The sequence below is a fragment of the Canis lupus genome, chromosome 4 (genome assembly GCF_048164855.1).
Source record: "Canis lupus baileyi chromosome 4, mCanLup2.hap1, whole genome shotgun sequence".
In the NCBI taxonomy this organism is placed as follows: Eukaryota; Metazoa; Chordata; class Mammalia; order Carnivora; family Canidae; genus Canis; species Canis lupus.
In genome coordinates, this window is record NC_132841.1 from 1,609,651 (window position 1) to 1,625,626 (window position 15,976).

Below are 15,976 nucleotides of genomic sequence, written 5' to 3' on the forward strand. Positions count from 1 at the left end.
TTTCCTCACATCTGAGGCATAGCACTTCATGATATTATTTTGAGGTTTCCAGTTGTGTTAAAAGACAAGTTTTCTTAACTTTGGTCTTAGCCTCTAAAATTCCTGGACAAAAGAAGATCCTATTCCCTGACAGGAAGAAGGCTGGATGACAGAAAGTGATCTTGCCAGAGACACCCGAAATGCCTCAAAGCAGACTAACTCTTCACTACAACTCTGTCATGAGCTCCACCCCTTCCTGGCAGCTCTTCTGACTTGGAAACCAGCACAAGTCACTCCGTTAATACCCACAGAGAAGTCAAGTCCCGCACAAGCACACATGTCAAGGAGAGCTCTCCCCTGTCAAGCAGCTCACGTTCTTTGCTCTGGTGCAGGATGAAGAGCAAAGTCAACTGGCCTTCAGATGCCAAGCACCCTCCAGCTACAGAGGATAAGAGAGATCAATCTTTTTCAAAAATATTGGACTGCTAAAGAAAAGAGACACTAAGATTTTGACATCATTTTTGCTCTTTTCCCCATTTTTCCTAGTGTTTTATTTATTTATTTATTTATTTGTTTATTTGTTTGTTTATTTATTTATTTATTTATTTATTTATTTATTTATTTATTTATTTATTTATTTTATTATGTGTGAGCCCAAGGTAGGGCTTGAACTCATGACACTAAAATCAAGACCTGAGCTGAGATCAAGAGCCTGACACTTAGCTGACTGAGCCACCCGGGCACCTCATTCCAGCATATTTTTTTTAAATTAATTAATTTATTTATGATATATATATATATATAGAGAGAGAGAGAGGCAGAGACACAGGAGGAGGGAGAAGCAGGCTCCATGCAGGGAGCCTGATGTGGGACTTGATCCCGGAACTCCAGGATCGCGCCCTGGGCCAAAGGCAGGCGCCAAACCGCTGAGCCACCCAGGGATCCCCATTCCAGCATATTTAAAACAATATTTCCCTCCTTCCCCAGCAAATATATTTACCCTCCAGCACTCGACTGCGGTGATATGGGTACATAATATAATGCTGAACTCTTCAGAATTGAACAGTGCCCTGACATTATAGCTGGGTTTGGTGTTTCCTAGAGTAAATAAGGGGACCTCTGCATTCACCAACCCCATACACTATAAATTCTATAATATCTTGTGCACAAAGGAAGTATCTTGCCTAAAAGTGAATTTGATTTAGCTCTCCTGACCAAAGTTTTAACAGCTATATGATGGTATGCTGAAAGACTGCTACAGTTGGCTTGACTGGTAATGTTTTGGAAGAAAAAAGCTTTTGGATTCTTCTCCACCCACCGCCCCCCCCACCAATACACATAGAAGTTTTGAACTCCTATTAATAGTCCTTGCAAGTGCTGTAGCAAAGCCCAGTGCACACTCATTTTCAAGTGCTTCTGAAATGACAGGGAGCTTTCAAACAGAACCAGGCAATGCATTTTTCCAATGCCTATCCATGCTGGTGCTGCTGGACTCTGTCAAATGCATAATATTGAAAAGCCCAACTAGACACCTGTTTGCTACAATGGTCTTGGCTGTTCTCCGCCCCATCATGTCTCAAGATAGAATCTGCTCAGAGCAACAGCAAGTCTATTCTTAGGTGCTTCCTGTAGTGAACATTAACAAAATGACTGAAATCTATGGAGGCAGGTAGGGATGGGGAGGAGGGCCTGGAGAGAGTGAAGACTCCCCAGGAGCAACCTCAGGAAAGACAAGGACAAGTAGGATGCTTTACAGTCTGATGGAGACTTTTACATCAAAAACACATGTTAAATGAAACCGACCCTTTGCAGGGCTATGGGTGGATTTTTCAATCCTTTCCTAAGAGATACACAACTCCCTGTTTACACAGTGCTCTACTAAGTGCACTGAATACATTACGTATCTATAGAGAGAGCAGAAAGAGTGCCAAAGTGGTCAATTTTCAGTTTCTGTTCCCAGAGCACAAGAACTAGCAAAAGAAAGTCATGGATCTGCCTTGACTGAGTTCTCTCTCTCTCTCTCTCATCTTATTCCTCATGTCCAAACATCTAGTTCACAGGTCTCTTATACCAAACCAATACCATTCACCTGCCAAAGACCAGAGTCACACTTGCTCCTGGGGGGAGATATGGGTTTTTGACCATCCTGGGATTAGGGCATCCCAATCTCCCATTTACACATAGCCCCTGGCTCTCAAACCCCTCTGAGCCTGGCCCCAGGATGGTAATCCCCATCTGGCTGGCTGGGATTACTCACTGTCCCTACCACTAAGCTCCAGTGCTGACCATAAGCCAGGGCTCTCCCTACGGGGTGTGGATGCTTGTGCGCTGGGGATACAGCTTTTCTCTAATTCTGTATAAACACAGGTGGATCCTACAACTACAGATGGCATCAGAGTGAGGAAATGAAGGGCACAGAGTAACCAGGGATGAGGATGGGGCGGGGAGAAGGGACCAAAGGCTCTTTTCCAAAAGAGATATGTTTAAAGAAAAGTTGGGTTACACTAATGCTTCTCTGCAAATCCTTCATGGAAATGAAACTCATGAACCTCAATCCCTAGTAGGTATTCAAAGTACTTCTCTTCATTCTTTTTTATTATCATTATTCATGAGAGGATGATCATTATTCAGTCCTATTCATTGCTTTTTATAGCAATTAAAAAATAGAAAAACTAAGAAGTTCTATCCATGAGTAATTATTTTTTCTTGAACTGACCATGAGAAATAAACACAATGCTCACGTGTGTTCTGAACGATCAGTTTACTTGACCTTGAGTTGTGGAGGTGTGATCTCAGATACCTCAACAGGCATCTTTGTAATCTGTTAGATTCTCTCCTCATTGGGATATTTTAGGGAGAGTTGTCCGCATTAGCTATTACTTCAAACAACTCCAAAGAGCAGAGAGAGTAGCACTGCACTGTGATGCTCTCCTGTGAAAACACTGCTCTGCCCTGGGTCACCTCACAGGGCCAGGTTCAAGCTGCAAAGAAGAATGATAAAAAAAATGCAAGAAGAAGGTAGCTGTCTCTTAAGGGTGAGGAGAAAAATATTGAGAAAAGAGCAGACAAGGTTAAAGCTACTTGGCAGAGCTCTAGCTTTGAACTATGTGTTTGGGACACTGGTAAATGGCTTTGACAAATATGAACACCTGGACCTATGGTTAGTTTTTTGGTTTGTTTTTTCCTTGAAGTGATTTGTAGCAATCATCCCAACAGTAACATCATTACAGTTTCCACGACTGATCCTGGATGAATGATTAGATTCATGTTCCATTATTTGCTCATCTTTTCTGTGGAAAATTCATTTTGTTTGAGTAGATCATTACGAAGCAGCTATACTCATTACCCACAGTGATAAAGGGCAATAATTAAGTTATAAAAGTTATCTGGTCAAAATGCAGCTAAAGATTCTAGTAAATAATATACTAAAGTAAATATGCCCTGGATGACTGATGATTCTAAGTCGACTCGGGCACATCATTCTCAATGTGTATATAGTACTCTAGAGTGATATACGGGAAGTGATATATTCGTGGAAAATACAGGTATTAGATCAATTATATACTTGGTTGTCCAGAAATTAGTGTTTGGGGGAAAAAAATTCCTGAAATTAACAAACATTAAACTAAAAATACTTCTGCAGTAGCAGTAAATACAGGCAAATACAAATACAAATTTGTATTCCATGCAAATACAAATGTGTTACATAAGTGTATCCACACATTTTTGCATAAGACTGAACTTTCATACAAAACCCAATTAAGGGATCCCTGGGTGGCTCAGCGGTTTTGCACCTGCCTTCGGCCCAGAGTGGGATCCTGGAGTCCCGGGATCGAGTCCCACATTGGGCTCCCTGCATGGAGCCTGCTTCTCCCTCTGCCTGAGTCTCTGCCTCTCTCTCTCTCTGTGTCTCTCATGAATAAATAAATAAAATCTTAAGAAAAATAAAAAAAAAACTATGAGCAGAGAATTGAATTCTGTGATTACACAATGGATTGTTCCAAGTTGATTCCAAGTTGGAGCCATTTTTATAGGCAATTTCTTTAAAAGTTACATTATTATACCTTATTACATTTAAGGAAATAATACAAATGGAAGACTGCCAACTTAATGCTGACAATGTGAATTTTATTGGCATCATCTGTTATGGGACAACTATGAGCAAGTGAGTACACTTGGAAAATTTTCAAGAACAAAAAAACGAGATAGAGTTTCAAATCTTTGACATAAAGCATAATCGTCAGCCTTCTGTATTAATCTGGCAGCCATTAAGTTTAACATCTGATGATATATCCTAAAATAAATCTTTTACTCCCACAGTCCTAGCTGTGGACCTACCAATGCCCTGATGTGTAATGCAGTTGAGGTTGCTATCATCTGTGTTTGGGGCAGTATTAAAGTCAAGATGGACTTAAATGATATGTCAATAGGTTTTAAATTCTTCTTCTCCTGCACCTTCTTGTATTATTTGGTGATTGGTTATATATTTTTAAAAGACTTAATTATTTGAAAGAGAGACAGAGAGGGAGAGGGAGAAGCAGACTCCCTGCTGAGCACAGAGCCTGATGCAGGCCTCGATCCCAGGACCCTGAGATCATGACCTGAGCTGAAGGTAGATGCTTAACTGAGCCACCCATGACCCTGGTGACTGGTTATGTTTTTAACTACATCTTGTCTTTTAGCTGATTCATCCTTAAAGAAGCTATTCATCCTTAAAGAGGCTGTACTGAGTAGAGATAAAAAGTACAGGGGTTCAGCTCAAATTGCAGATTTCAAATCCTGGCTCTGTCACAATCTAGTCCATTGGCTTTGGGGGAGCTCATTTACTATAGCTCATAAGACATATATGTCTACAGTAATAAATAACACCCTCCCCACATAACTTCTGTGAAGATGGCACACAGGAAGGGTTCCGGCTCTACCAACTGTTACCATATAGTCAAGAATGTAACAGTATAGTGTTGGTTTAGTTCCCTTGCCTTCTAGGCTCCAATCTCATTAGGGGAGTAGTGAAGATGGGGGGTCAACACATCATTAATTTATTTGTCCATAGTGTTACAGAAAGAGTCCTGATTGCTGAGAATGGTTAGCAACACATGCTATGGCACATCCATGCATCTCCAAGGAAATCCTCCTTTGTGGGCTCAGCTGCTAAATTATTTCAGCCTAGCTGCTTTTCTGATGTAGTTTATTTGTGTAAATTATATAATAATGTTAATTTGTCAGCATTCATCTTAGGGGAGGTAGTTTTCTTTGCATAACAAATTTCAAGGACAAAAGAAAAAGAAGTAACTAAACCAAATTCAGTCCTCAAGAGATAGTGATCAGTGCAATACAGGCGGTCAGAAAAAGAAATGTGACAGCAATTTACACCTCCAGCCAAATTACTGCTTCATTTATTATTTGTTGTTTCTATTCACTGTTTTTATTTTATTCAGAAGTTATGAATCTGTGTCTGGGAAAGAAAAGTTTGACAGTGGCTTGTTTTGACAGAAATATTCAGAACTATTTCATGATTTTAAAACTGGGGTTATCATTTTTTAAAAAAATAATGAAAGCAGGGAAGAAATGGTCTCTCATTTTAAACTTGTCAGCTACACAGAACATGTGTAGCTGCAGTGGATAGACGGTGGTGAACAGGATTATCTGGCATTGCAGAAAACAGACAAGGACAGTGTGTTTTGAATACCCAATTTATGCATTAAGCAAATCAGTGGTGTCTGTAAGACAAAGATAGAAACAACTGGACTTTTGCTTTGAAAGAAGACCCATGCAGGGCCACTAGAATTTGAGATCAGTCACATGAACTCAGCCAGGGTAGCATTAGGGATGATAAACTCATGTGACACTGATTTTATTTTATTTTTTTTTATTTTATTTATTTATTTATTTATTTATTTATTTATTTATTTATTTATTTATGACACTGATTTTATATTAGAGTTTTATGTTTCTGTGTTTGAGCATATATATTTAGTTGCTTTTTTTTTTTTTTTTTTTTTTTTTAGTTGCTTTTTTGCTTACAAAAATGGATAAATTAAAAGTATGATAATCCCTTCCTTTTGCTGACATCACCACCCTTTTGGAGCAGATGTAAATGCCCCTTCTTTCAAATGAGTACAGCTTCTTGAATAAAAAATATGTTTTTTTATTTTAAATAATGGAAAATTTCCAACATACACAAATGTAGACCTATTGTATCGAACTCCATTACCCAGTTTCAGCAACTGGCAATATTATTTCATCTAACTTCCCACCTACTTCTCCCCATCTTGGATTGTACTAAAGCAAATCCCAGGTGTAGAACCGCTTATCAATATCACACCTAAAAAATTAACACATTCCTTAATGCCCACTAATAGCATTTCTTCCTTTATATCCTAAGTGTTATTTAATGGTTGGTTTGCTCAAATCTGGATCAAAATAAGGCCTACACATTGCATTTGTTTGGCTTTATTCTCTTTTAATCTATAACCCTCCCCCTTGCTGTCCTTTGTTGAAAATCCTGATTTATTTATCATATATAAAATGGTGATTTTACCAGTGATTGATGATCTGTGCCCAGATTCATTATTTTATTTACTGGTTAAATAAACTGATAGTGATATTCAGTTTATCCACTTGTTAGATTCCACTTATTAACTGGAATTCTTCTAAAAGGAGCATTTCACTCATCAGTGACTCAGGATAGCCCAAGATCCAGTTGGCAAAGAAAAGGCAGGAAAAATCCCTGAATCCTTCCCTTCACTTACCAGTTTTCAGAATGCTAAATTCAGTTCCTAGCATTCTCCCCAAACTATTATTTTACTTGTATTATTATTACAAATCCATAGAACTGTAACACATTTAATGTACTTAAGTTATTTGTGGATGTACTTTCTGACTTTCGAACTGTCCCATCTCTCATTAGTAGAAGTCCACTAAATTGGCTCCGGATCATTTTGCTAGAACCTCAGCAGACTCTGTCTTCCTCGCTATTGGTGCAACAAGACACTCTAGGCTCATTCTGACCATTTCCTTTCTCAGACCTGGAGCTGGCTATTTCTCCAAGAGGAACTCTTTCCTTTAAATGGCAAGTGATTTTTAAAGACCAAAATCTGAATGCTTGGATATCCATGGTTATTAGGTTAGTTGTCCTCCAAGAGTAAAAGTTTGGCTTCATAGAGCCAGAGATGGAGGTAATAGTCATGTCATGGATGAAAATAACAGGCAATTGACTGGCATGGCACCTGTTATGTCATGCAAGTGTGGACAGTCTGTGGGATACGGTAATTTCTCTCATTTGAGAAACTGCTTAAATAAAAATAAAATTTGGAGCCACAACATCTAGAACTGAGTTCGGTTCAGTTTAATATCTACACAAAGAAGCCTAAGAGAGCAAATGCTTTATGTTAAAGTGGATTTAATGAAATAAAGTTGGTAAAAGGCCCTGGCAGTATCTGACAGATCAGAAATAGGATGAGAGTTTCACCTTTCCCTACCTAAGGAAAGTGTAGCAAAGCCATACCTATGCTAATATTTGAATTTACTTCTTGACTCAATCCAATTTCCCATTTAGTCTTACCTTTAATTTTACTTCAATGTTTTCCCCTCTCAATGAAAACAAATGTGCTTTGTGATGAAACTACAGTACCTTTATGTGCATCCTCAGAGGTGATAGCAAAACAGGAATTTATGGCTATGGCTCTCTATCTTGAACTTTACTAACTAATAATAAATATTTCTTTCTTGGATGCATATTGAATGTCAAGTATATACGTGCAAATAGTCACTTGCCTACCGTTAATAGAACTTTTTGTCTCAATTCCTTCCTTTTGCTCATAAATCTATGAGACAGCTGAAGACACCCTGGGTTTGGGGAGGGGTCTTCATTCCCTTCTACTCTGCATCCCTCTTGACCTTGGAGCCTTTTCCTACCTTGCATACTTGGGGAGCTGTCCAGATGCTGGAGCTGGACCCAGTCTCCACTTTGGCTCAGGGCTGATGGAGGTAATTGATGATACAGTTTAGGATTAGGAGTGGTAACTCAAACAGGTAGAGAGCTAGAGAGAATGGAAACATGTAGACAACTCAATTAAATGACCATAAAAACATGATGAAAGGATAAGATGACATAAAATCTTTTTTGAATAAAATGGCATTTAGGCAATGGAGACATCTGGAGGGAAAATATCACTTCTAAGAATGGAAGCAAGGTTAAAATGACATTTGTTCCTCTTTCTGGATAAAGTTAGCCCAATTAATCAAATGAAATATTAACTATGATTATCTAAATGCAATATGTTTTAAACAACTTCATGTGAATCTCTTAATTTTATCTGCATGTGGGTAGGGGGCCAACCAAATGCAACTTTCTTCTATGGAAGAAAGTCCTCTGCTCAAGCTGGCTGTGTCCTGTGATTATGTCACTGAGCATTTTCTGGACTCAGAGATTTTTCTCTGTTAGAACTCAAATTGAAAGGTTGCTAAATAATTGTGTTGAGCCTGTTTATACTTACTCGTCATATTCTAAATCCATAATGTTTTACAGTATGCACATATGGCTGGTTATTGGTTAATTTTTCAGTTTTGGACTAACATTTCTGTCAAACTACTGAGGACAGCAGTAAAGATTTTTAAATGTTTTGGAGGGAACAATTTTAATGGCTATTTGTAGATCATAAATGGTTGGCAAAAGATACATTTGACTCTAAACCAAAATTAAAATGTTTTAAATTATCTAAATGCTGCCAAATACTTAAAAAGAGCAGATTTGTACTACAAAATGTTCACAGTTTCCATATACATTCACATTCACTACACTCCATGCCCTTCCATCTCTTTTTCTCCCCACTCTTTTATTCTTACTCACATGAAAGAATGCATACAAATATCAACATATAATGATAGCATATGAAACCAACCGTGGAGGAGAATCAACCACTGAATTCTTCATTTGTAAACAGATCAACTGCTGGGGTCCTTCTTAATTTCAGCCTTAGGGAAAACAGAAGGTTGATACTGAAATTCTTCTAAATAAGACAATAGTCACTACAATAGCCAACATCACCTGCAGCATAATTCCTTTTGCTCTGTGTAGCTCTTTGACTGATAGCCTCAATCCTCATCTATCCTCACCCTATGCCCCATGTCTCAGCCAGAACTGTGGATCCAAAGGATATCTCTGTACTGACAGCATCCCTGTCTCTGCTTTCAGCTTCTGTGTTCCTCCTAACAGAGGTGTACATTCAAGTGCTTACTGGCTCTCTCCACTTGATGATCCAGTCATACACAGCTCAAAATGTTCAAGTATACTAATCAACACAATCCTTTCCCAATTTTTCCCTCCTTTCTTTCATGCAAAGAATGGCACCATTGTTATCCAACGACCTATGCCAAAAAACTTAACAGCTATGTTTTTTCACCTTCTTCATCATCCTCTGCATTCAGTGGGCTACCAAATCCTAGAAATGTAACACCACTATCACTGCTCAAATCTACCTCTTTATTCTCCCCACTCCTACCTGTGATTGACAGTCTTTCTCAGTGCCCACATGAGTCTCCAGGGTACTGCTAGAGTTGGCCTTCTACAATAGGAATCTTTTAGTTGGTTCCTCCATGGTCAGAACCATGTTCAAGTTCCACTGCTCCAGCTTCAGCACCGCGACTCACTCATATAACCTAAATTTGTAGTTTCCAGAACACAGGATGGACTCTTATAATCAGTTTCTTTGAACAGCATGATCTCTACAAGGATTCCCACATGCTCCTTATTGGCCTACTATGTACTCAAATGTCAAGATTCAGATGGATATCAAGATTCAGATACACATAAAGACTCAGATACAGTGTTACTTTCTTTAAGAAGCCTTCTCTGTCCCACTTCTGTGAGTTACAAGTCCTGTGTCTTGTCCTATAGCCTCTTACAGAACTTCTACTTCAGTGTCACACAAAATGTAGCAGCTGCGTTGCTTGTTCTACTTCTATGAAGTTGTGAAGGCGAAGAGCATGGCTTTGAGTCTGCACTCCCCACATCTAAAACACTGCATCTCAAAATTTTAGTTCTTTTTACACCATTAAGGTTATCGAGTATACCAAAGACCTTTGGTTTATAGGGGCATAGATAGCAATATTTACCATGTTAAAGGTAAAACTGAAAATTTAAAGAATAATCTAAAATAAGTCAATTACATGTCAACATAAATAATGTATTTTTGTGGAAAAATGGCTATATTTTCTAAAGCAAAAAGGGTACTGGTGAGAGTAGTACTCTTCTCCATTTTTTCAAATTGCATTAATGTCCGGCCTTATAGGAGATACTTGTTTCTGAATTCAATGTGTTATGAGATGTGTTGTTTCAGTTGATATATGTGAAGAAACATGTCTTTTTTTTTTTTTTTAAGAAACATGTTTCTTGTTTACTTTGAAAACACACCCAGGGTGCCTGAGTGATTCAGTCGATTGAGTGTCAGACTCTTGGTTTTGGCAGGTCAACTGGGAGATCATGACCTGCATCAGGCTCCCTCCTCAGAGGGGGGTCTGCTTCCCCTCTCCGTTTGCCCCTTCCTCTCGTGCTCTCTCTCTCAATAAATAAATTCATCTTAAAATAAATAAATAAATCTTTAAAAGGAGAAAGTACACCCAAACTCAACAGTAGTGGTTTCTTAAATATAAGATGCGTGTGGAATCAAAACCATACCTACAAAATTTCAAACTATGTTATATTGGAATCCCTTGTATTTTGAATGAATCTTTACCCATGATTTTCACATTTTTACATTGGTTCACTGAATTATGTAGATCTTCCAAATGGCAACACTTTTCATTATGTAATACAAAAAAAGTCACATTAATTAACATCACAGCCTCTTGTCAGAAAGTTCTTTAAATTCTACAAAGCTGTCAAACTCACGGTGGTGGATTTAATTTTGTCACAATTTTCATTTTTACTTGAAAGTTTAAATTTTACCGTTGGCAACAAATGCTGTCAACCATTTTCCCTGAAGTAACAGTTAATTTCATTCATCATTGAGAAAATACCTATAAAAGTCTGAATAACCCAAGTTTACCTGTTAGTCGTTCTTTTAAGTACAAATGGTGTCCCATGAAGACATGATTAGTTCAGTTGCATTTCAAACAACTACATGTGTTCCCTTTGCAAGACGAACATCATGCTTCTGAAGCATGATGAAACAGAAATGCATGCATGTTTCACATGTATTAAAAACATCGAATCTTTAAAATTTTTGTGTACTCAAGGATGGAGATTTAACAACATTAGTTGATTAAGAAAAAGAAAAAAACTGCTTCATTGCAAATGTTCTTACCTGAAAAATGTGTGGGCAAGGGGCAGTAAGGAATGGCAGCAAGTAGTATAGTTCTGTGTTCCTGCCTGGATTCCTACTAAGGGACCGTAGTTTCACTTACTACTGATTTACCTTCATCAGTGCAAATGTCCACAGAGTGCACATCCTCTTAGTATTATAACCTAATGCTCTCTGACCTGGCCTACTCCCTAAAAAAGTCTCGAAGACACACACAGCTCAACAGACCACACTTGGAGAGCTGTTGGTCTAGACAACACCTAAGACACAGTGAGCACTCAGAATATTCTGAATGAATGAATCCATTTGGCTTCATCTATAAACACAGTCTTTCTGATGGCTTCAAGAATATATATGAGTGTGCATGCACCTATGGGTGTGTATGTACAGCGGAGACTGTCTCCTTGATGTAGTTTAGTAGACCCTGGAGTCAAAATCAGAATGAAAAACTGAGACTTTGTGCCAAAATGTTCATTCTGACTTGGGAATATACAAATAGGAAAGATCTGTTATTCCATTAACTGTGCCACCTTCAAGTACAAGGGAATACAACATTTTTGCCTCATTTTATATAGACTGGTCAGTTCATGCTATTTTAATTATTTTGAAAAGCAACTTATCTACCTAATCCTTAATTGAACTACTCTTATGAACTTATAAAAAATATGGGACAAACAAAGATGAGATGATCTGAAAGACTCACTCAACCAAATTGAGTCAGGAATATGGACAGATGCACATGGCATATTCCAGAAGATCTAGCTTCCCCTCTCTCCATTGTATCTGCATTATTTCCTTTTCCAGAGAGTTGGCCATGAAATAGGGATATCTTCACGTCACACGAATCAGAAATTTGGGATTTTTGCCAGAACCCATAAGATCTCATTCTTTTCGATCCTAGTCTCATTCCAATGGTGTATAACCCTGACCACTAATGTTAAATTTTGCTTCTGTCAGTGGGGGTGACACAAAGTGTGTGTCTGTTCTGAGAGAAATACAGTCTTGGTTCCATTTATGAGAAGCCCTTATCAACAACAGGCAGAAGTGGCTGCCTCTAGAATCCTGCTGACACTGTGTGAAAAGGAAGTAGGTTATGTAAATTAATTTGGCCGGGGTATCCCCTCTTTAGGAAAGGCATTTTTTTCTTGTACTCTTACAGAGTGATGAGGTTAATATTGACAAGTTCAACAAGCAAGCTTAGAGGCAGCATGAATTCCCATCAAAATAATAAGTTTATCTGATGTAGTGTGTTTAACATGCCCTTGTCCCAGCACTCTCAAAATGGGCAGGCAGAGACTTTACAACCAATGTGGGGTGATTAGCTGTCTACTCCAGGAGAACACACGTGGAGAACTTGTCCATCAGTGGAACGGGTTTGCAAATATCCAACATGGGAGATTCGCCATTGGTCTTAATGAAGCTTGCATACGTCAGTGCTGAAAGCAAATGGCAAGGTTGTTGGTTTTTTTCCCTCCCTCTCTGTATTACTTCTCTCTCGTTTTAAAAAGTCATTTTGACCCTTGCTGGTCTGCGGGGGCAGAGTGCCCAATTAAATTACTTTCATTATAAAAGCACATACAGACAAATACTTTTTATAGCATGGGATTCCAAACCTATAATAAGCATCAAGGAAAAGTAGCACAAAAGCTTTTTAAAATTAAACAGAGACTTTTAAACAATTGGTGATACCAAAAAAGGTCAGAGAGAGTACCTCACTCTCGAGGGTTCAATAGGCAAAGAAATTGTGAAACTGACATTTTGAAATGAGAGAACATTTTAATAACTCATTTTCGGAGAGTCAGGGGTAGGCTACTCAGAATAACAATTATATCCAAACAGAAGATGAAGATCTTTCAGGATGAATTATTTTCAAAATAGTCTATCCTTCTTTACTTAAAATTTATATTACTACATGATAATAACTTGCATTTATTGAGAGCTGCCTATGTGCCAAGTGCATTTATTTGAATTTTACCCTTTGATCCTCATAATAGGCCTATGAAGTGGGCACTGTTATTATCCTTCTCATACAGAGGACTGTGGCTGTGAGTTTTATTGTAGTTAAACTCTGTGAAACTGTGGCGTAGAGTTTAATTAATGTGTGTGAAGTGGCAGAGATAGTGAATGGTGGAGCCAGAATCCAAACCCAGAAGAAGCTGCTAACTCTAGAGGCTACACTTCTATTGTTCTGGAAGGCTATTGCATCATTATTAACTTAGACAATAAAAATCTGATAAGCACTGCTATCTATCAGGCCTTGTGGTAATAAATAAGAAATTGACTTTATTTCTTCACTAACATATAGTTTCATCAGCACATCATTTCTTGGAGTTGACGTGGTAAGACATTTATTGTCACGACTGTTTTTACAGAACGGGTACCAAAACAGAGATTGTCCAGGATTTTACACTCAACTGAAAACAGGATTACTGTCCATTGATTTCATCCACACGCTCTGTCCACTACACATCACTCGTGTGTCTGGTAGAGAATCAGGAAAATAATTTTTGAGGCCATAAAGATGGGTTTTGTCCCCCCAAATGTTCTAACCAACTACTTGGTTAGAACTCTCTAGATGGAAAAAAAAAAAAAAAAGAACTCTCTAGACAAAGAAGCTACTTTAATATTTTAAATTGTATGGTGGCCATATTTTTAGAAAGGCAAATCAGAATTAGTCAAAATATAAGAAAGTAGAAAGGAACTAAATGGCCAATAAATGTAGTCTAGTTTAGCAATATGGCTCATTAATTCCATGGATATTACAAATTTACCAATACTTTTAATTCAGAAGTTCAGTGCAAATATGAATATTATTTGTAATTCATAGATAAAACATATATCTGCTTACAACGCACCAAAATTGCATATTAATATAACCACATCTAGACAAAATATTACAACAGCTAATATGCTACATCAGGGCCCTTTCATTAAAGGGCCCAAGAGCTTCTAGTTTGCAGCCTCTGTTGCAATTGCTCAGCTCTGCCATTTTAGTGCAAAAGTAGTCCAGCAAAATGCAAATGAATAAGCCTGGCTGTGTTCCAATGAAACTTTATTTACAAAACAGGCAGTAAGGTGACTTTTAGCTGAGGGCTACAGTTTGCTGACTCGTGTGCTAGACCATGGGAGTATGAAAGAGTTTAAAGAGATTTATGCTAGTGTTTTTAGCAATATTTTCTGATACTGCTTAGTACATTTTAAAAAAGGGATAATGTGCACATTTCAAAAGTCAAGCCACACATTTGCTAATTTGGATTCAAACTAGCAGCACTCAAATAAATAAAGAAAGAAAGAAATCCAATCTACCTTTAACCCCTTGAAATAGTTTGCATACTCTAGGCTACATTGTAGGGGAAGAAGCTTTTCTAAAATATTTAGCCAGGCAACAAAACTCTCATTACCTTTGGTTAAATAATTCAAAATTAGCTATCTGACCCTCAATCAGGCAACAAGCATTTACAGATTGATTACAAAGTGTTTTGTCTTTTGTAAACACAGGGGAAATTCAGTCTTGTAAGAGTTCCCTTGTCAAGAAGCTTAAAATATAATAGATGGAGGCGGGACGCCTGGGTGGCTCAGCGGTTAAGCACATCTGTCTTTGGCTCAGGGCTTGATCCTGGAGCACCAGGATCTAGTCTCACATCGGGTTCCCTGCATGAAGCCTGCTTCTCCCTCTGCCCGTGTCTCTGCCTCTCTCTTTCTGTGTCTCTCATGAATAAATAAATAAAATTTTAAAAAGAAAATAGATGGAGACAACTATACTATATTTATGCAGCGACTGACATAAAAAGTATGACTATCTATAGAAACAAGGTGTATGTCCAATTAACAAGAAACAAGTGCATCAGGCTGCATAGGGTGGAATTACTCCAGCCTACTATATATATATATATATATATATATATATATATATATGTTATTCTCTAGTATAATTTAAAAATTACACTAATAGGGACACCTGGGTGGCTCAGTGGTTGAGCGTCTGCCTTTAGCTCAGGTCGTGATGCTGGGGTCGGACTCTCTATGAGGAGCCTACTTCTCCCTCTGCCTGTGTCTCTGCCTCCCATGAATAAATAAAATTGTAAAAAACAAAAACAAAAACAAAAAAAAAAACACAAAAAACCCCCGAAAAAACAAAAAAACAAAACACCCTACTTTAGTGTGTCTGCATCCATCTTAGGTAGAAGTGTATTCAATTTTAGCTCATATGGGTATATTTCTACCTAACATGTTATTTCAAACTTCTCATATTTTGGGAAACAAATGGTCAGTAATTTACTGGTTTTAGCTTCTGACTTAATATTCACTTCCCATGTTCTAATTTCATCACAATGGTAGTAGAAAAGCGGCAAAATTATTTGGTAAAGTATCCTATGTTAACACCTCAAAAACAAAGAAAATATAGTGTCATTATTCCGCAGACAATGATTAAGCCAGATTTTTTTCTAATAGTAAAATAACTGTAAAAACTCATTTCCTAAGTAACGTCCAAAGTGCAAAGTGGGTGCGGAAGGAAATTATGTTAGAGAGCCAGAAAGCAGCTAGATCAGAGAAGAGACCCCCTACTTTCAGGAGAGCAGCATGGGGGTCACCATGTCAGGGAAGGACGTTCTAGGGAGGGAGTGACAAGGGGTCACATAGGGAATGTCGGGCAAGACTGCACATGAGAAAAAGTGATTGGCTGCTTTATAATC

General features: G+C 38.0%; 1 protein-coding gene across 17 annotated transcripts in view; it reads right to left on the minus strand.

Moving 5' to 3' along the window:
- Positions 1 to 15,976, minus strand: part of LOC140631715 (transient receptor potential cation channel subfamily V member 3-like) — a 541,542-nt gene that overhangs the window by 211,190 nt on the left and 314,376 nt on the right. For 2 of the 17 annotated variants that reach the window (XM_072822922.1, XM_072822921.1), the window contains exons 6-7: positions 8,883 to 8,955; positions 7,897 to 7,959 (exon numbers count right to left, since the gene is read on the minus strand). The exons of 14 other annotated variants lie outside the window; for them this stretch is intronic. In XM_072822922.1, the coding sequence (XP_072679023.1) occupies positions 7,897 to 7,959; positions 8,883 to 8,914 (95 nt within the window). In that variant the 5' untranslated portion in view covers positions 8,915 to 8,955. Of the gene's footprint in view, positions 1 to 7,896; positions 8,022 to 8,882; positions 8,956 to 9,482; positions 9,640 to 15,976 lie in introns of all 17 variants that reach the window. One more of the 17 variants, XR_012029205.1, reaches the window with a different exon arrangement.